We start from the raw sequence: 18,013 nt of genomic DNA on the forward strand, positions 1-18,013 counted from the left end.
CAATGCTCACCGTAACACAACGTTAGCAGAAGTTGCCCAAAGGGTGGCGCCAAAGAGCTGAAAAGACACGTCATTTCGCGTTTGTTGGCCGACAATTATTTGACCGTTTGTATGCAAGACAAGCTCCTGGCCAACGCCCCTTCGGACAAAAGTCCTACGCTTGGTCTACGGAAAATCTGATCGCGTGTACGAGGCTTTACTCCACTCCAGTGCCAGCCAACAAAATGAGTGCCTCCTAGGCAGCGCCAACAGCCTTGAAAACACACAACAGAGGAACCTCGGTTTACGAGTAACGCGCTTAACGAGCGTTTTTATATATATAAATCCTGACTCTGTTGTCTCACAAAACGAGCAGAATTCATGCCAATGGGGTGTGCAGTACCGCATTCGGCCAGAGGTGCGGGGGCGCCAGTGTCACTCGGAACCGTTCAGAAATACTCGGAATCACTCCGTTCCCGAGTGTTTCCGAACCTGAGGGCTTCCGTGATCAGCCGAGCTGTCCCGAAGTATTTCCGAGGCTCTCCGGCGCCCTCCTCACCTCTGGCCACATGCGGTATTGCTTGCCATAGAAGTCAATGCAACAAGTCAATGCGGAACAAATGATCTTAATTTCCATTGATTTCTATGGGGAAACTCGCTTTGATATGCGAGTGCTTTGGATTACGAGCATTCTCCTGGAACGGATTATCCTCGTAATCCGAGGCTCCACTGTACATTGTAAAAATAAAAAAAATAAAGTGTTACTTTGCAGATTTTTATTAAGTGGTTCTAAACATGTAAATTGCATATCCCCAGTGAAGTGACTGGCCTCAGGTGAGACACCGACACAAATCCTCCTACAGGAGTTGTACCTTTTTATCTGTGGTCTTCTTTTATCTACATCCATTCAAAGTACAAATTTTATACAGCTTGTTTAAAAGTTCAGAAAGCAGGGGACGGGGAGCTGAAATTACACTCTGCAGAGAGCTCAGTGAGGAGCGCTCTGAAAGCCGATTGGAGGGAAGGGGCACACAGCACACTGGGACAGAACTGAGGCGGTCAATCACAGGCTGTGTGCTGGAGCTCCCTCCCCTGTCACCATTTTATCTCTTGGGGGTCAGGAAGAAGGCAGCAGACATGATTGACACTTAGTGCTCTGGACTGAGACAAGTACACACTATAGAGCATGGGTCTTCAAACTACGGCCCTCCAGTTGTTCAGGAACTACAATTCCCATCATGCCTAGTCACGTCTGTGAATGTCGGTGTGTTACAATGCCTCATGGGAAGTGTAGTTCCGCAACAGCTGGAGGGCCGTAGTTTGAGGATCCCTGCGGAATATGCGGTGCCCGCGTGCTGAAATCGGCTATCGGCCCTGGAGGGCCAACGAGGGGCCAAATGGGCCTGTAGGGTCAAAACAGGCAATTTTAAACACGTCGTCCCTAGGAGGGCCAACGAGGGGCGGAGACTTGTGTTGTTCCATGCAACGCACACAATATATTTATTATACACACGCAATGCATTCATAAAGTATTCACAGCGCTTCACTTTTTCCACATTTTGTTACGGCCTTATTCCAAAATGGATTAAATTCATTATTTTCCCGAAAATTCTACAATCACCCATAATGAAGTTTGTTTGAAATCTTTGCAAATTTATAAAAAAAAAAAAAAAAAAAAATCCCATGTCATCACAGGCTCCTCCCACGTGCATAGGCATCACAGGCTCCTCCCACGTGCATAAGCATCACAGGCTCCTCCCACATGCATAAGCATCACAGGCTCCTCCCACGTGCATAAGCATCACAGGCTCCTCCCACGTGCATAAGCATCACAGGCTCCTCCCACGTGCATAAGCATCACAGGCTCCTCCCACGTGCATAAGCATCACAGGCTCCTCGCACGTGCATAAGCATCACAGGCTCTGCCATGACACTACATCCTGAAAGATTCAGGGGAAGGGAGGAGGAGCCGGAGAGGACATGGGGGGGGATCGAAGGAGGAGCCGGAGAGCCGGGAAGGACGCAGGGGGACCCGGAGGAGGACACAGCGGGGGACCCGGAGGATAAAATGAATCAGAACACGGAAACCCGGAAGGACACATGGGGGCGATTGGTGCAGTGGTGGTGGTGGGGGGGGGGGGGGGGGTTTACAAGCACCAATCTTCCTGACAGCCGCAGGAGGAAGAGGAGGAGAAGCAGCTGTCAGAAAAGTTATACAGGGAGTTCAGTGCTTGTAACTCCCCCCACCGCCGCAACGATCATCCCTGGGGCTGCCTAAGTATCGGAGCTATTACACGAGTACAAATACTCTTGCAAAAGCTCGGTATCGGCATTGATACTAGTATTGGTGCAACCCTAGCCTACATCATCTGTAAATGGAAGAAGTTTGGAACCACCAGGACTCTTCCTAGAGCGGGCCGCCCGACCAAACTGAACGATTGGAGGAGAAGGGCCTTAGGGAGGTGACCAAAAACCCGATGGTCACTCTGACAGAGCTCCAGCATTTCTCTGTGGAGAGAGGAGAACCTTTAAGAAGAACAACCATCTCAGTGCACCACAGTGGAGTAGTGGTTAGCACTTTCACCTAGCAGCAAAAGGGTCGCTTGGTTCAAATCCTGACCACGACCCCATCTGCCTGGAGTTTGCATGTTCTCCCTGTGTCTGCGTGGGTTTCCTCCCACAAATTGGCCCAGTATATATATATATATATGTGTCTCCCAAGCGTGTCGAGATCCTACGGGGTAAATGACCGCACCAGCCGGGAAGACACTGGCTGCAAAAAGCACCTAGAGGCGATTCAGTTTGCATGTGTAGCGCTATACAAGTCACTCATTCATTCATCTCTGCAGCACTCCACCAATCAGACCTGTATGGGGGAGTGGCCAGACAAAAGCCACTCCTCAGTAAAGGGCACCTGAAGGACTCAGACCATGAGAAACAAAATTCTCTGGTTTGATAAAACAAAGATTGAACTCTTTGGCCTGAATGGCAAGCGTCATGTCTGGAGGAAACCAGGCACCGCCCATCACCTGGCCAATACCATCCCTACTGTGAAGCATAGTGGTGGCAGCATCATGCTGTGGTGATTTTTTTTAGCGGCAGGAACTGTGTGACTAGTTAGGATCGAGTGAAAGATGGACGTGCAGCAATTTTCAGAGGCATCCTTGATGAAAACCTGCTCCAGAGCGCTCTGGACCTCAGACAGGCGGCGACGGTTCATCTTCCAACAGGACAACAACCCTAAGCTCACAGCCAAGAACAAAGGAGTGGCTACGGGACAACTCTGTGAGTGGTCCAGCCAGAGCCCAGACTTGAACCCGATTGAACATTTCCTGGAGAGATCTGAAAATGGCTGAGCACCGACACTCCCCATCCAACCTGATGGAGCTTGAGAGGTCCTGCAAAGAAGAAGAAAGGGAGAAACTGCCCAAAAATAGGAGTGCCGAGCTTGTAGCATCATACTCAGACAGACTGGAGGCTGTGATTGGTGCCAAAGGAGCTTCACCAAAGTATTGAGGAAAGGCTGTGATACTTATGTACATGGGAGGAGCCTGCGATACTTATGTACATGGGAGGAGCCTGCGATACTTCTGTACATGGGAGGAGCCTGCGATACTTCTGTACATGGGAGGAGCCTGCGATACTTATCTACATGGGAGGAGCCTGCGATACTTATCTACATGGGAGGAGCCTGCGATACTTATCCACATGGGAGGACCCTTCGATACTTATCCACATGGGAGGAGCCTGCGATACTTATCTACATGGGAGGAGCCTGCGATACTTATCTACATGGGAGGAGCCTGTGATACTTATGGGATTTTTTTTTATTTTTAATAAATATGCAAAGATCTGAAATAAACTTCTGTTACGTTATCATTATGGGGGATTGTTTGTAGAATTTTTTTTAGGAAAAATTCAATTGAATCCATCTTAGAATAAGGCTGTAACATGAAAAAATGTGGAAAAAGTGAAGCGCTGTGAATACTTTCCAGATGCCCTGTAACTATGTATATACCATACCTGTGGAATCCCTCTAGAACAGAGACTATCAACCTTTTACCCCAGAGGAACCCTTTGAAATAATTATTCAGGCCTCAGGGAATCCCTGGTAAGATTGGTCTATGGGGGGTCATTGGGTCGGGACAGTGAAGGAATGCAAGAAGCCAGAGACAGCCGGGCTTCCAGAAGGAGTTCAGCAATGGCAGGGCATGGTCATCTCAGGAAGGCTTTCCTAGAACATTCGCTGCTCTGATGACTTCCGAATATATTAAAGACCTTCTCTAGGAAAAAAGGATACAATGCCACATGTTCAGAAATCTGTTGCATCTTCCTAAACTGGCAACCAACCAGAAATGCCACACATAATCAAAGCAGAACCAGGACTGAGAAGGCTAGAAGAAGGGATGATGATGATGATGGGATGGAAATGGAGATTGGCATTATTCCTAGATGATGGGACCGAGAAAAGAATGGGGTGGAAATGGGTACCAGTTCTGGAGATGGGGTGAAGATAGGACCAAGATCAGTATCATGGACTTAAGATGAAGTTGAGATTTGAGAAGGTTACCATCCCTGGAGATGGGACAAAGATGGGTGCCAGAGACGAGATGAAGCAAGGATGAAATAAGAGAGGGATGAGCACCAGCCCTGGAGATGGGAAGCCAGGACCGTGATGAGATAAAGAAAAGACTGAGAAGGGATGGAAATGGGACTAAGATGGGTACCAATCCTGGAGATGGGATGAAGAAAAGACTGAGATTGGTACCAAACCCTGGAGATGGGATGAAGAAAAAACTAAGATGGGTACCAAACCCTGGAGATGGGATGAAGAAGGGACAAAGATGGGTACCAAACCCTGGAGATGGGATGAAGGAGGGACCAAGATGGGTACCAATGCTGGAGATGGGATGAAGAAGGGACTGAGATGGGTACCAAACCCTGGAGATGGGATGAAGAAGGGACTGAGATGGGTACCAAACCCTGGAGATGGAATGAAGAAGGGACTGAGATGGGTACCAAACCCTGGAGATGGGATGAAGAAGGGACTGAGATGGGTACCAAACCCTGGAGATGGGATGAAGAAGGGACTGAGATGGGTACCAAACCCTGGAGATGGGATGAAGAAGGGACTGAGATGGGTACCAAACCCTGGAGATGGGATGAAGAAGGGACTGAGATGGGTACCAAACCCTGGAGATGGGATGAAGAAGGGACTGAGATGGGTACAAAACCCCGGAGATGGGATGAAGGAGGGACTGAGATGGGTACCAAACCCCGGAGATGGGATGAAGAAAAGACTGAGATGGGTACCAAACCCTGGAGATGGGATGAAGGAGGGACTGAGATGGGTACCAAACACTGGAGATGGGATGACGCAGGGACTGAGATGGGCACCAAACCCTGGAGATGGGATGAAGCAGGGACTGAGATGGGTACCAAACCCTGGAGATGGGATGAAGCAGGGACTGAGATGGGTACCAAACCCTGGAGATGGGATGAAGCAGGGACTGAGATGGGTACCAAACCCCTGGAGATGGGATGAAGGAGGGACTGAGATGGATACCAAACCCCTGGATATGGGATGAAGAAAAGACTGAGATGGGTACCAAACCCCTGGAGATGGGATGAAGGAGGGACTGAGATGGGTACCAAACCCTGGAGATGGGATGAAGCAGGGACTGAGATGGGTACCAACCCTGGAGGTGGGATGAAGAAGGGACTGAGATGGGTACCAAACCCTGGAGATGGGATGAAGAAAAGACTAAGATGGGTACTAAACCCTGGAGATGGGATGAAGGAGGGACCGAGATGGGTACCAAACCCTGGAGATGGGATGAAGAAGGGACTGAGATGGGTACCAACCCTGGAGATTGGATGAAGAAGGGACTGAGATGGGTACCAACCCTGGAGATTGGATGAAGAAGGGACTGAGATGGGTACCAAACCCTGGACATGGGAAGAAGAAGAGATCGAGAGGGGATGAAAATGGGACTGAGATGGGTACCAACCCTGGAGATGGCACCGAGATGGGAAACATCCCTGGATATGGGATGGAAAAACAAGACAGAGGGGGATGAAGATGGGAACCAGCCCTGGATATGGGATGAAGAAGGGACTGAGAGGGAATGAAGATGAGACTGAGATGGGTACCAACCCTGGATATGGGATGAAGAAAAGACCAAGAGGGGATGAAGATGGGACGGAGGTGGGCGCAAACCCCCGGAGAGGAGATGGGACTGGGACTGGGACAGGTACCAGCCCCGGAGATGGGATGAAGAAGAGACAGAGGGGATAAAGATGGGACTGAGAAGGGTACCAACCCTGGAGATGGTATGAAGGTGGGACAGAGATGGGTATTAACTCTAAAAATGGGACAAAGATGGCACTGAGGTGGTTACCAACCCTGGAGATGGCAAGAAGATGGGAACCAACCCTGCAGATGGGACAAAGATGGCACTGAGATGGGAAACATTCCTGGATTTGGGATGAAAAAGAGACAGAGAGGATGAACATGGGAACCAGCCCGGGATATGGGACGAAGAAGAGATTGAGAGGGGATGAAGAGGAGACAGATGGGTACCAACCCTGGAGATGGGATGAAGAAAAGACAGAGAGGGGATGAAGATGAGATATAGATGGGTACCAACCCTGGATATGGGATGAAGATGGGACGGAGAAGAGATGGGACTGGGACCAACCCCATAGATGGGATGAATATGAGACTGAGACAGGTAACAACTCTGGAGAAGGGATGAAGATGGCACTGAGATGGTTACCAACTATGGGGATGGGATGAAGATGGGCCCAAGAAGACTGCTAGTCCTGGAGATGGCAAAAAGAAGGAATGTAGATGGGTGCCAGCCCTGGAAGTGGGTATAAGGATAGGATGGAGATGGGTGTTAATCATTTAATGGGAAAGGATGCCAGTCCTGAAAATAGGGATGAGGATAAAGTTTTGTGGAAGAAGCCAGTCTTAAGAATAAGGATGGCACCAATTTCAGACATATGACGGGGGATGGGTACTAGTCATGAGGAAAGGAATAACTGGGACGAAGATGGGCGTCAGTCTTAGACATTGAACAGGGAACAGTACCAGTCTTAAGGAGAATGGGGATGGAGAAGACGATGGGTGCCAGTTTAAAAACATTTTGTTGGGGGGGGGGGGGGGGGGGGGGTGCTAGTGCTGACGATGAAGATAGGTGCCAGTCTTGAGGAATGAATGGGAATGGATTTACGTCCTAAGAATGGGTGCCAGTACTGAGGATGGAGATGAAGAGGATTATGAAGATGGTGCCAGTACTGAGGATGGGGATGGAGATGAGTATGAAGATGGGTGCAAAGGATGAGGATGAAGATGGGTGCCAGTGCCAAGGATGGGTATGAGGATGGGTGCCAGTGCCAAGGATGAAGATGGGTGCCAGTGCCAAGGATGAGGATGAAGATGGTGCCAGTGCCAAGGATGGGGATGAAGATGTATGCAGGTGCCAAGGATGGGGATGAAGATGGGTGCCAGTGGCAAGGATGGGGATGAAGATGGGTGCCAGTCTTGAGCAATGAATGGGAACTGATTTAAGTCTTAAGAATGGGTGCCAGTACTGAGGATGGGGATGAGTATGAAGATGGGTGCCAGTGCCAAGGATGAGGATGAAGATGGGTGCCAGTGCCAAGGTTGGGGATAAGGATGGGTGCCAGTGCCAAGGATGAGGATGAAGATGGATGCCAGTGCCAAGGATGGGGATAAGGATGGGTGCCAGTGCCAAGGATGGGGATACGGATGAAGATGGGTGCCAGTGCCAAGGATGGGGATGAGGATGAAGATGGGTGCAAGTGCCAAGGATGAAGATGGTGCCAGTCTTGAGCAATGAATGGGAAATGGATTTAAGTCTTAAGAATGGGTGCCAGTACTGAGGATGGGGATAAGGAAGAAATGGATGCCAGTCTTAAGAACGGGGATGGAGATGGGTACCAAATTTGAGACATAGGCTGGTGATGGGTACCAATCAGAAGGAAGGGATGATGATGGGTTCCGGTCCTGCCAGTGATGTTGTGTACCTTGGTGGAGAATAAAGTGTAGAGGGGCCCCCATGCAGTGCCCGGTGGGCCCCCCCATTGACCCCCATGCAGGGTCCGGTGGGGGGCCCCATGCACTGTCCGGTAGGGGCCCCCCATGCAATTTCCCCTAAGGGGTCCCCCATGCAGTGCCCAGTAAGGGCCACCATGCAATATCCTAGGGGCCCCCATTGTCCCCTGTGCAGTGTCCGGTAGGGGGCCCCCATTGTCCCCGGAATGTCAGACAATAGAAGGCCGGGATGATCCCGGTGTCCTCACACTGTGGCCTCCATTGTCCCCCTCCCTCCTCCTCCTCCCCGGGCTCAGGCCTCACACACAGCCGGGGGTTCTCCTACCATTGTGCCGGCGGCGCCTCACACGGACCAGAGAGAAGGGACGGTGCTCCGGGCCGCTGCTCTCGGGGCTCCCTGTGTCCATGTACGGTGTGTGGCTGCTCGGGCCCCCCGCTCCTCTTCTCCCCCCTCCTCCTCCCCGGGCTCCCCTCACTCCGCCATGACACATTCCCGGCTCTGCCCGGCCTCTCCGGAGCGGGGGGTGTGCTGCCCGGGGACCGCTCCTCATTGGACACACCGGGTCACGTGGCCAGAGACGCCTGGGACCGCCCCCTCCGCCTGAGAGAGACAAAAAGAGAGGAGGGGAGGGGCCGGGAGAGAGAAAGATACATTGTTACAGGAGGAGGTGATACATTGTAACTGGATGAGTTACAACATGCATGAGGGAGTTTGGGGTGGAGGAATATGACTGGCCTGCACAGAGTCCTGACCTCAACCCCATAGAACACCTTTGTGACGAATTAGAGCGGAGACTGCAAGCAAGGCCTTCTCATCCAACATCAGCGCCTGACCTCACAAACATTTCGTTAGTCTCCATTCACACCGCGGCGTTCCGCTTTGTTGGTGGACTCGCAGTGATTCGGAAGCGCAGACAATCGCCGTTACTTTGAATGGCACCCAAATCGCGGCGCGATTTTGAAAAATCGCTCAAACAGGATCGCGGGGTAGCCGGGGGCGACAGGCGTCCTGTGATTCTGTTTTTGTGCGATTTTACTGCGATTCATCGGGCGGCAGTTGCGGAAAAATTCACGCCGCGATTTGAGTGCCATTCAAAGTAAAGGGGAATCCCGTGATTTGCGGCATTTCGGGAATCGCTGCGATTCCGCCCACAAAAATGGAATGCCGTGGTGCAGCGGCGGCCCGTCCATAGAGGGCGCACGGGCACTGACCCACCCCCCCCCCCATCTACATACAAGGATGCCAGTCGCATTGGATTCCAATGTGGGGGCCGCCATGTTCTATGCGGAGGACTCAGGAGCCGCTTGTCGCCTGCTGCCTGACCCACAGCTCGCCGCCCATTACCCACTACCTGACCCACACCTTGTCGCTGTCACCCGCTGCCTGACCCACAGCTCGCCGCCTGTTACCCGCTACCTGACCCACAGCTTGCCACTTATCAGCCGCTGCCTGATCCACAGCTCACCACCTGTCACCCACTGCCTGACCCACAGCTTGCCACTTATCAGCCACTGCCTGACCCACAGCTCGCCGCTGTCACCCGCTGCCTGACCCACAGCTCGCCGCTGTTACCCGCTGCCTGACCCACAGCTCGCCGCTGTCACCCGCTGCCTGACCCACAGCTCGCCGCTGTCACCCGCTGCCTGACCCACAGCTCGCCGCTGTCACCCGCTGCCTGACCCACAGCTCGCCGCCTGTTACCCGCTACCTGACCCACAGCTTGCCGCTGTCACCACGCTGCCTGACCCACAGCTTGCCACTTATCAGCCGCTGCCTGACCCACAGCTCGCCAATGTCACCAGCTGCCTGACCTGTCACCACGCTGCCTGACCCACAGCTTGCCACTCATCAGCCGCTGCCTGACCCACAGCTCGCCACCTATCACCCGCTGCCTGACCTACAGCTCGCCACCTATCACCCGCTGCCTGACCTACAGCTCGCCGCCTGTTACCCGCCGCTTGACCCACAGCTCGCCGCCTGTCACCCGCTGCCTGACCCACAGCTCGCCGCCTGTTACCCGCTGCTTGACCCACAGCTCGCCACCTGACACCCGCTGCCTGACCCACAGCTCGCCAATGTCAACCACTGCCTGACCCACAGCCCGCTGTCACCCACTGCCTGACCCACAGCTCGCCGCTGTCACCCGCTGCCTGACCCACAGCTCGCCGCTGTCACCCGCTGCCTGACCCACAGCTCGCCGCTGTCACCCGCTGCCTGACCCACAGCTCGCCGCCTGTTACCCGCTGCTTGACCCACAGCTCGCCACCTGACACCCGCTGCCTGACCCACAGCTCGCCAATGTCACCCGCTGCCTGACCCACAGCTCGCCGCCGTCACCCGCTGCCTGACCCACAGCTCGCCGCCTGTTACCCGCTGCCTGACCCACAGCTCGCCGCCGTCACCCGCTGCCTGAGCCACAGCTCGCCGCCTGTTACCCGCTGCCTGACCCACAGCTCGCCACCTGACACCCGCTGCTTGACCCACAGCTCGCCACCTGACACCCGCTGCCTGACCCACAGCTCGCCAATGTCACCCGCTGCCTGACCCACAGCTCGCCGCCTGTTACCCGCTGCCTGACCCACAGCTCGCCGCCTGTCACCTGCTGCCTGACCCACAGCTCGTCGCCAACACCCACTGCCTGAGCCACAGCTCGCCGCCCGTCACCCGCCGCCTGACCCACAGCTCTCCAATGTAACCCGCAGCCTGACCCACAGCTTGCCACTCGTCTCCCGCTGCCTGACCCACAACTCGTCGCCCATCACCTGTTGCCTGACCCACAGCTCGCCGCCTGTCACCCGCTGCCTGACCCACAGCTCACTTATCCTGAGCATAAGGACAGTCGGATTATCCGACAAAACACGTCCATCGGACAATTGTTGTTGGAATATCCAATCGTGTCTGCGGGCCTTTAGAGTAACTGCCTGTCTCCTGGTATCTCCTCCATGCTCTTGAGACCTTCTGGCAATGGCACGTATTGATGTGCCATCCTCTATAGCAAGGGGTCTCCAAACTGTGGCCCTTTGATTGCCTTTATCCAGCCCTTGGGGCACAATTCCTCCCACTGATATGAGGCACTATTCAACCCACTGGCACCAACAATGGGGCACTATTTCTTCCACTGATGGGATACTATTCCTCCTACTAATAGGGGGAATACTCCTCCTCCTATTGACCACCAACCTCGAATGCCAGGCCTGTGACGTTTTCTGCCACTGCTGGCCACAACCTGGCCCTCCTAAAGTTTGAAGGACAATTAAAGTGGCCTTTTGTTTGAAAAGTTTGGCAATCCCGGCTATAGGGATATGCAATTAGCGGACCTCCAGCTGTTGCATAACTACAAGTCCCATCATGCCTCTGGGTGTCAGGCTTGTGGCCGTCAGAGTCATGCTATGCCTCATGGGACTTGTAGTTCTGCAACAGCTGGAGGCCCGCTAATTGCATATCCCTGCTCTATAGGGTCCAGGTATCGCCTCGTGCTTCCATTAGTGACACCGACCCAAGCCAAATGCAAAACTAGTGAAAGAACAGTCAGAAAAGAGTAGGGAAAAGAATGTGGGTGACCTCTACCTGTAAAACCCTTCCTGTTTTGGAGGTCGTCTCATTGTTGCCCATCTAGTGCACCTGTTGGTAATTTCATTAACACCAAAGCAGCTAAAACTGATTAACCACTTGCCGACCGCCACCTGTGCATAAATGTTGGCAGAATGGCACAGCTGCGCAAAGTAACGTATATACAGGGCCGATCCTAGGCAGGGTGCACGGGGTGCTCCGCACCCAGGCGCCGCAGAGGTAGGGGGCGCCGAAGCTCCAAAGTGCTCCCCTCCCTCCTCCTTGTCTGCGTCCAAAGATGCCACATATGCACCGGCCCCTGTAATGTGCTTCTGCTCCCAGCGCGCCAGAGCTACAGGGATCTATTGTACAAGTACTGATCTGACACCTGCTGTGGGGGAGGGGGCTCTGATGGGGGACACCTGCTGTGGGGGAGGGGGCTCTGATGGGGGACACCTGCTGTGGGGGCGCTCTGATGCGGGACACCTGCTGTGGGGGAGGGGGCTCTGATGGGGGACACCTGCTGGGGGTGCGCTCTGATGCGGGACACCTGGTGGGGGGCGCTCTGATGCGGGACACCTGCTGGGGGGCGCTCTGATGCGGGACACCTGCTGTGGGGGGCTCTGATGGGGGACACCTGCTGGGGGTGCGCTCTGATGCGGGACACCTGCTGGGGGGCGCTCTGATGCGGGACACCTGCTGGGGGGCGCTCTGATGCGGGACACCTGCTGTGGGGGGCTCTGATGGGGGACACCTGCTGTGGGGGGGGCTCTGATGGGGGGACACCTGCTGTGGGGGGGCTCTGATGGGGGACACCTGCTGGGGGGGCTCTGATAGGGGACACCTGCTGTGGGGGGGCTCTGATGGGGGGACACCTGCTATGGGGGGGCTCTGATGGGGGGACACCTGCTGTGGGGGGGCTCTGATGCGGGACACCTGCTGTGGGGGGGGGGCTCTGATGGGGGACACCTGCTGCGGGGGGGCTCTGATGCGGGACACATGCTGTGGGGGGGCTCTGATGTGGGACACCTGCTGTGGGAAGGCTCTGATGTGGGACACATGCTGTGGGGGGCTCTGATAGGGGACACCTGCTGTGGGGGGGGCTCTGATGTGGGACACATGCTGTGGGGGGCTCTGATAGGGGACACCTGCTGTGGGGGGCTCTGATAGGGGACACCTGCTGTGGGTGGGCTCTGATGGGGGACACCTGCTGTGGGGGGCTCTGATGTGGGACACCTGCTGGGGGGGCTCTGATAGGGGACACCTGCTGTGGGGGGGCTCTGATGGGGGACACCTGCTGTGGGGGGGCTCTGATGGGGGACACCTGCTGTGGGGGGGCTCTGATGGGGGACACCTGCTGTGGGGGGGCTCTGATGGGGGACACCTGCTGTGGGGGGGCTCTGATGCGGGACACCTGCTGTGGGGGGGCTCTGATGGGGGACACCTGCTGTGGGGGGGCTCTGATGCGGGACACCTGCTGTGGGGGGGCTCTGATGGGGGACACCTGCTGTGGGGGGGCTCTGATGGGGGACACCTGATGGGGGGGGGCTCTGATGTGGGACACCTGATGGGGGGGGACTCTGATGAGCATCTCTGTGTTTGAGTCCTAGCCATAGAAACAATTTGTAAAGGGGAGGAGTTAGTAAGATGACCACGCCCATGTGGGGGCGCCAGAAATATTTCTGCACCCAGGCGTCTTGTGACCCTAGGATCGGCCCTGTGTATATAACGTCACTTTGAATTTCGCGCCACGCCAGCATGCGCCCCTGCCGCGAGCTCTGTGTCGGTGCCTGCGGGACCCGCAGACTTAATGTCCGCCGGGGGTCCCGCGATCGCGTCACGGAGCTGCAGAACGAGGAGGATGCCGTTGTAAACAAGGCATTTCCCAGTTCTGCCTAGTGACAGGACACTGATCATCTGCTCCCTGTCATCGGGAGCAGTGATCAGTGTCGTGTCACAGTAAGCCCCGCCCCCACACAGTTAGAATCACTCCCTAGGACACACTTAACCCCTTAAGCGCCCCCTAGCGGTTAACCCCTTCACTGCCAGTCACATTTATACAGTAACATTTATACAGTAACTAGTGCATTTATATAGCACTGATCGCTGTATAAATGCTGTGTCAAAAGTGTCCGCCATAATGTCACAGTCCCGATGAAAATCGCAGATCGGCGCTATTACTAGTAAAACAATTATTTTTTTATAAAAAGGTCATAAAACTATCCCCTATTTTGTAGACGGTATAATTTTTGCGCAAACCGATCAATAAACGCTTATTTGTGATTTTTTTTTTTTACCAAAAATATGTAGAAGAATACGTATCGGCCTAAAGTGAGGGAAAAAAATTGTTTTATATATTTTTTGGGGATATTTATTATAGCAAAATTTAAAAAATATTGCTTTTTTTTTTAAATTGTCGCTCTATTTTGGTTTATAGCCTGAAAAAAAAGGACGTCAATTTTGTTTGGGAGCCACGTCGCACGACCGCGCAATTGTCAGTTAAAGCGACGCAGTGCCGAATCGCAAAAAAAATGGCTCGGTCATTTGGCAGCCAAATCCTCCGGGGCTGAAGTGGTTAACAACCCCCATCTGCTACTTACCTGACCAGATCAATATCCCAAGTTTAATGCTATACTCTGATTAACCCCTTGCTTACTAGCCGCTTACACCCCCTTCCTGCCCAGGCCAATTTTCAGCTTTCAGCGCAGTCACTCTTTGACAATTGCGCAGTCGTGCTACGCTGTACCCCTATGACATTTATAGAATTGTTTTCACACAAATAGAGATTTCTTTTGGTGGCATTTAATCACTACTGTTTATTTTTTATTTTTTTCTAAACAAAAATTAAGATCGAAAATATAAAAAAAATTAAAGTTTTTCATAGTTTGCTATAACATTTTGCCAACAGGTAATTTTTCTCCTTCACTGAGAGGCATTCATAGTTGGCACTGATGAGGCTGCACTGAGAGGCACTGATAGTTGGCACTGATAGTAGGCACTGATGGGCATTGATAGGCTGCACTGATAGTTGGCACTGATGAGGCTGCACTGAGAGGCACTGATAGTTGGCACTGATGAGGTTGCACTGATGGGCATTGATAGGTTGCACTGATAGTTGGTACTGATGAGGCTGCACTGAGAGGCACTGATGAGGCTGCACCGATGGGCATTGATAGGCTGCACTGAGAGGCACAGATGAGGCTGTACTGAAAGGCACTGATGGGCATTAAAAGGCTGCACTGATAGTTGGCACTGATGGGCATTGATAGGCTGCACTGAGAGGCACTGATGAGGACTGCACTGAAAGGCACTGATATTTGGCACTGATGAGCATTGATAGGCTGCACTGATAGTTGGCACTGAAGAGGCTGCACAGATGAGCATTGATAGGCTGCACTGAAAGGCACTGATGAGGCTGCACCGATGGGCATTGATAGGCTGCACTGAGAGGCACAGATGAGGCTGCACTGATAGTTGGTACTGATGGGGCTGCACTGATGGGTATTGATAGGCTGCACTGATGGGCATTGATAGGCTGCACTGATAGTTGGTACTGATGAGGCTGCACTGAGAGGCACTGATAGTTGGTAAGGATGAGGCTGCACTGAGAGGCACTGATAGTTGGTAAGGATGAGGCTGCACTGAGAGGCACTGATAGTTGGTACTGATGAGGCTGCACTGAGAGGCACTGATAGTTGGTAAGGATGAGGCTGCACTGAGAGGCATTGATAAGCTGCACTGATAGCAGTGGCAGGTGGTATATTCTTCTTTGGGGGGTGGAAAACAAACCCCCCCCTCCAGCGGCATGGCACAGCACTCCCCCTTTCGTGGGTGGCCCAGCCTGGCACTTGCCCGCTCTGCACAACAAAAACCTGTGGCTGTGTGTAAAGGGCAGGCTTGATCCACACACTAGTTTGTCGACAGTTTTAGGCACCTCTGAAGAACCCCGATGGCACCAGGCTCAGGGTGCCATGGAACCCTGGTTGAAAAAAGCTGGCATAACGCAAGACTACAAACTCAGGTTGCCCCTTGATTGGCATTGCCTCGCCTCTCCTGAAGAAAAGAAAATTATTTCTTTACCCATGACCCCAAATTCTTTTTGGACAATTGTTTTTTTTTTTTTGGGGGCGTTTTGCCAAGGCAACCCTGAAGAACCCAAATGGCACCATGGTTGAAAAAGGCCGGTCTACACAATTTCTGGCTTCAGCGGGGACACAGAGACTATGGGAGGCGCAGCTGAAGGAAGGATCAACCAGGAATATATCCCACTCCACACAAAGTGTAATCTCTTCTGTCCTCTATCCTGGCACGAGATGATTGATAAGCGGGGGGTGGGGGGGCGCCCTGGGGACCACCGGGGCCCTTACAGGTGTAATGCAAAAAAAATAAAAACATGGGAGGGGGGCCAGTGGGGCCCTGTGGACCATCAGGCTCCCTACAGGTGTAATGCCTGTACCCCCCTGATGGCGGCCCTGAGGGTATGTCCCAAACTGATTTTCACATAAAGTGGCAGAAAATGCCCGGTCTTTAACCACTTGCGGACCGCCGCATGTACATTTACGTCGGCAGAATGGCACATTGGCGTACCTGTACGTCCCTGCCTAGACGTGGGTCGGAGGTCCGATCGGGACCCCCCCCCCTCGGTACATGCGGCGGTTCCCGTGGCTTCAGGAGCGATCCGGGACGAGGGCGCAGCTATTCGTTTCTAGCCGCCCCCATGCTTCACTGTGGCGGCTGCATCGATCGAGTCATCCCTTTTATAGTGAGACTCGATCGATGACGTCAGTCCTACAGCCACACCCCCCTACAGTTGTAAACACACACTAGGTGAACCCTAACTCCTACAGCGCCCCCTGTGGTTAACTCCCAAACTGCAACTGTCATTTTCACAATAAACAATGCAATTTAAAGGCCTTTTTTGCTGTGAAAATGACAATGGTCCCAAAAATGTGTCAAAATTGTCCGAAGTGTCCGCCATAATGTCGCAGTCACGAAAAAAAAAAAACCGCTGATCATCGCCATTAGTAGTAAAAAGAAAAAAAACAATAATAATAAAACTATCCCCTATTTTGTAAACGCTATACATTTTGCGCAAACCAACCGATAAACGATTATTGCGATTTTTTTTACCAAAAATAGGTAGAAGAATACGTATCGGCCTAAACTGAGGAAATTTTTTTTTTTATATATGTTTTTGGGGGATATTTATTACAGCAAAAAGTAAAAAATATTGCATTTTTTTCAAAATTGACGCTCTATTTTTGTTTATAGCGCAAAAAATAAAAACCCGCAGAGGTGATCAAATACCACAAAAGGAAAGCTCTATTTGTGGGGAAAAAAGGACGCCAATTTTGTTTGGGAGCCACGTCGCACGACCGCGCAATTGTCTGCTAAAGCGACGCAGTGCCGAATTGCAAAAACCCCTTGGGTCATGTAGCAGCATATTGGTCCGGTCCTTAAGTGGTTAAGCTGAGATCTTCTCTTACCATCTCTGTTGGTGTATACTGTGTTACAGGAATGATTGGATGATTTACTGAAAAGTCCTTTAATAAAAACAGGCACAGACAACAAGTCAGAGTAAATATCTTTAATACCATTTTACATACAAGGTATTTGAAAATCATAAAATTATTAGAAAGCTGAAAATGTATTTACAAAAAAAGAAAAAAAAAAGTACACCCACCCCTCCCAAATCCAGACAGTTCATAATAAAGAAAACATTTCATGAAACGTAAAAAAATTGGGTTTTCCTTATTTATCATTGAAGTGTAAAGCCTCTTCATTTTAGGATCTCTGTGCAACACTTAGGGGAGGGTGCCGAACCCCCCCAAAACTTAGGGGAGGGCGCCCCCCACCTCTGAGAAATAGAAATAGGGGTCGCCTTCTGGGAAATCCAAGTATTAGCGCCCCCTGTTGGCTTGCCGCTCACCTGACAGAACCCAGCAAGGAGTAAAATCACCCCGAAGCAAGGCTGGCCCACTGGGGGGCGATCCGCCCCAGCTGCTGCATGCGATTGAAAATGGTTACTTTTTTTTTTTTCAATGGAACATCCCTTTAAAAAATATACAGAAACAAAACATTTCCAAAAAAGAAAATCGATACATTTCATCTGGATATAATAATCCTTAAAAATTAGAATTCTCAAAAAAATAAAAATAAAAAATTAGCTTCTAATTACAAACAGAAAATGGCTACACTTCTCCAAAGTCTATATATCTACACCGGGAAGTTGAGGAGGGGAAAACCTAACCTTGCCATGCAAGAAAAAAAAGAGGACGCGCCTTTACAATGCAGAACAAAAAAAAAAGCAAAAAAAAAAAGCATAAAGCAAGCAAAAAGGATAAAGGGCGCCCCAGAGTCACAGACGTCTCCAATCAAATAAGGAATTCATTTAGAATTTT

The 18,013-nt window shown here is 52.1% G+C and overlaps 1 protein-coding gene across 2 annotated transcripts in view; it reads right to left on the reverse strand.

The window, feature by feature from the left end:
- ZBTB47 (zinc finger and BTB domain containing 47) overlaps positions 1–8,549 on the reverse strand; it is a 74,218-nt gene extending 65,669 nt beyond the window's left edge. The window contains exon 1 of one of the 2 annotated variants that reach the window (XM_040352212.1): positions 8,388–8,549. In XM_040352212.1, coding sequence (XP_040208146.1) covers positions 8,388–8,390 — 3 coding nt within the window. In that variant the 5' untranslated portion in view covers positions 8,391–8,549. The remainder of the gene's footprint in view (positions 1–8,387) is intronic. The other variant, XM_040352213.1, reaches the window with a different exon arrangement.
- Between the last annotated feature and the right edge of the window lie 9,464 nt (positions 8,550–18,013).

This window comes from Rana temporaria, chromosome 5 (genome assembly GCF_905171775.1).
Source record: "Rana temporaria chromosome 5, aRanTem1.1, whole genome shotgun sequence".
NCBI classification, from domain to species: domain Eukaryota; kingdom Metazoa; phylum Chordata; class Amphibia; order Anura; family Ranidae; genus Rana; species Rana temporaria.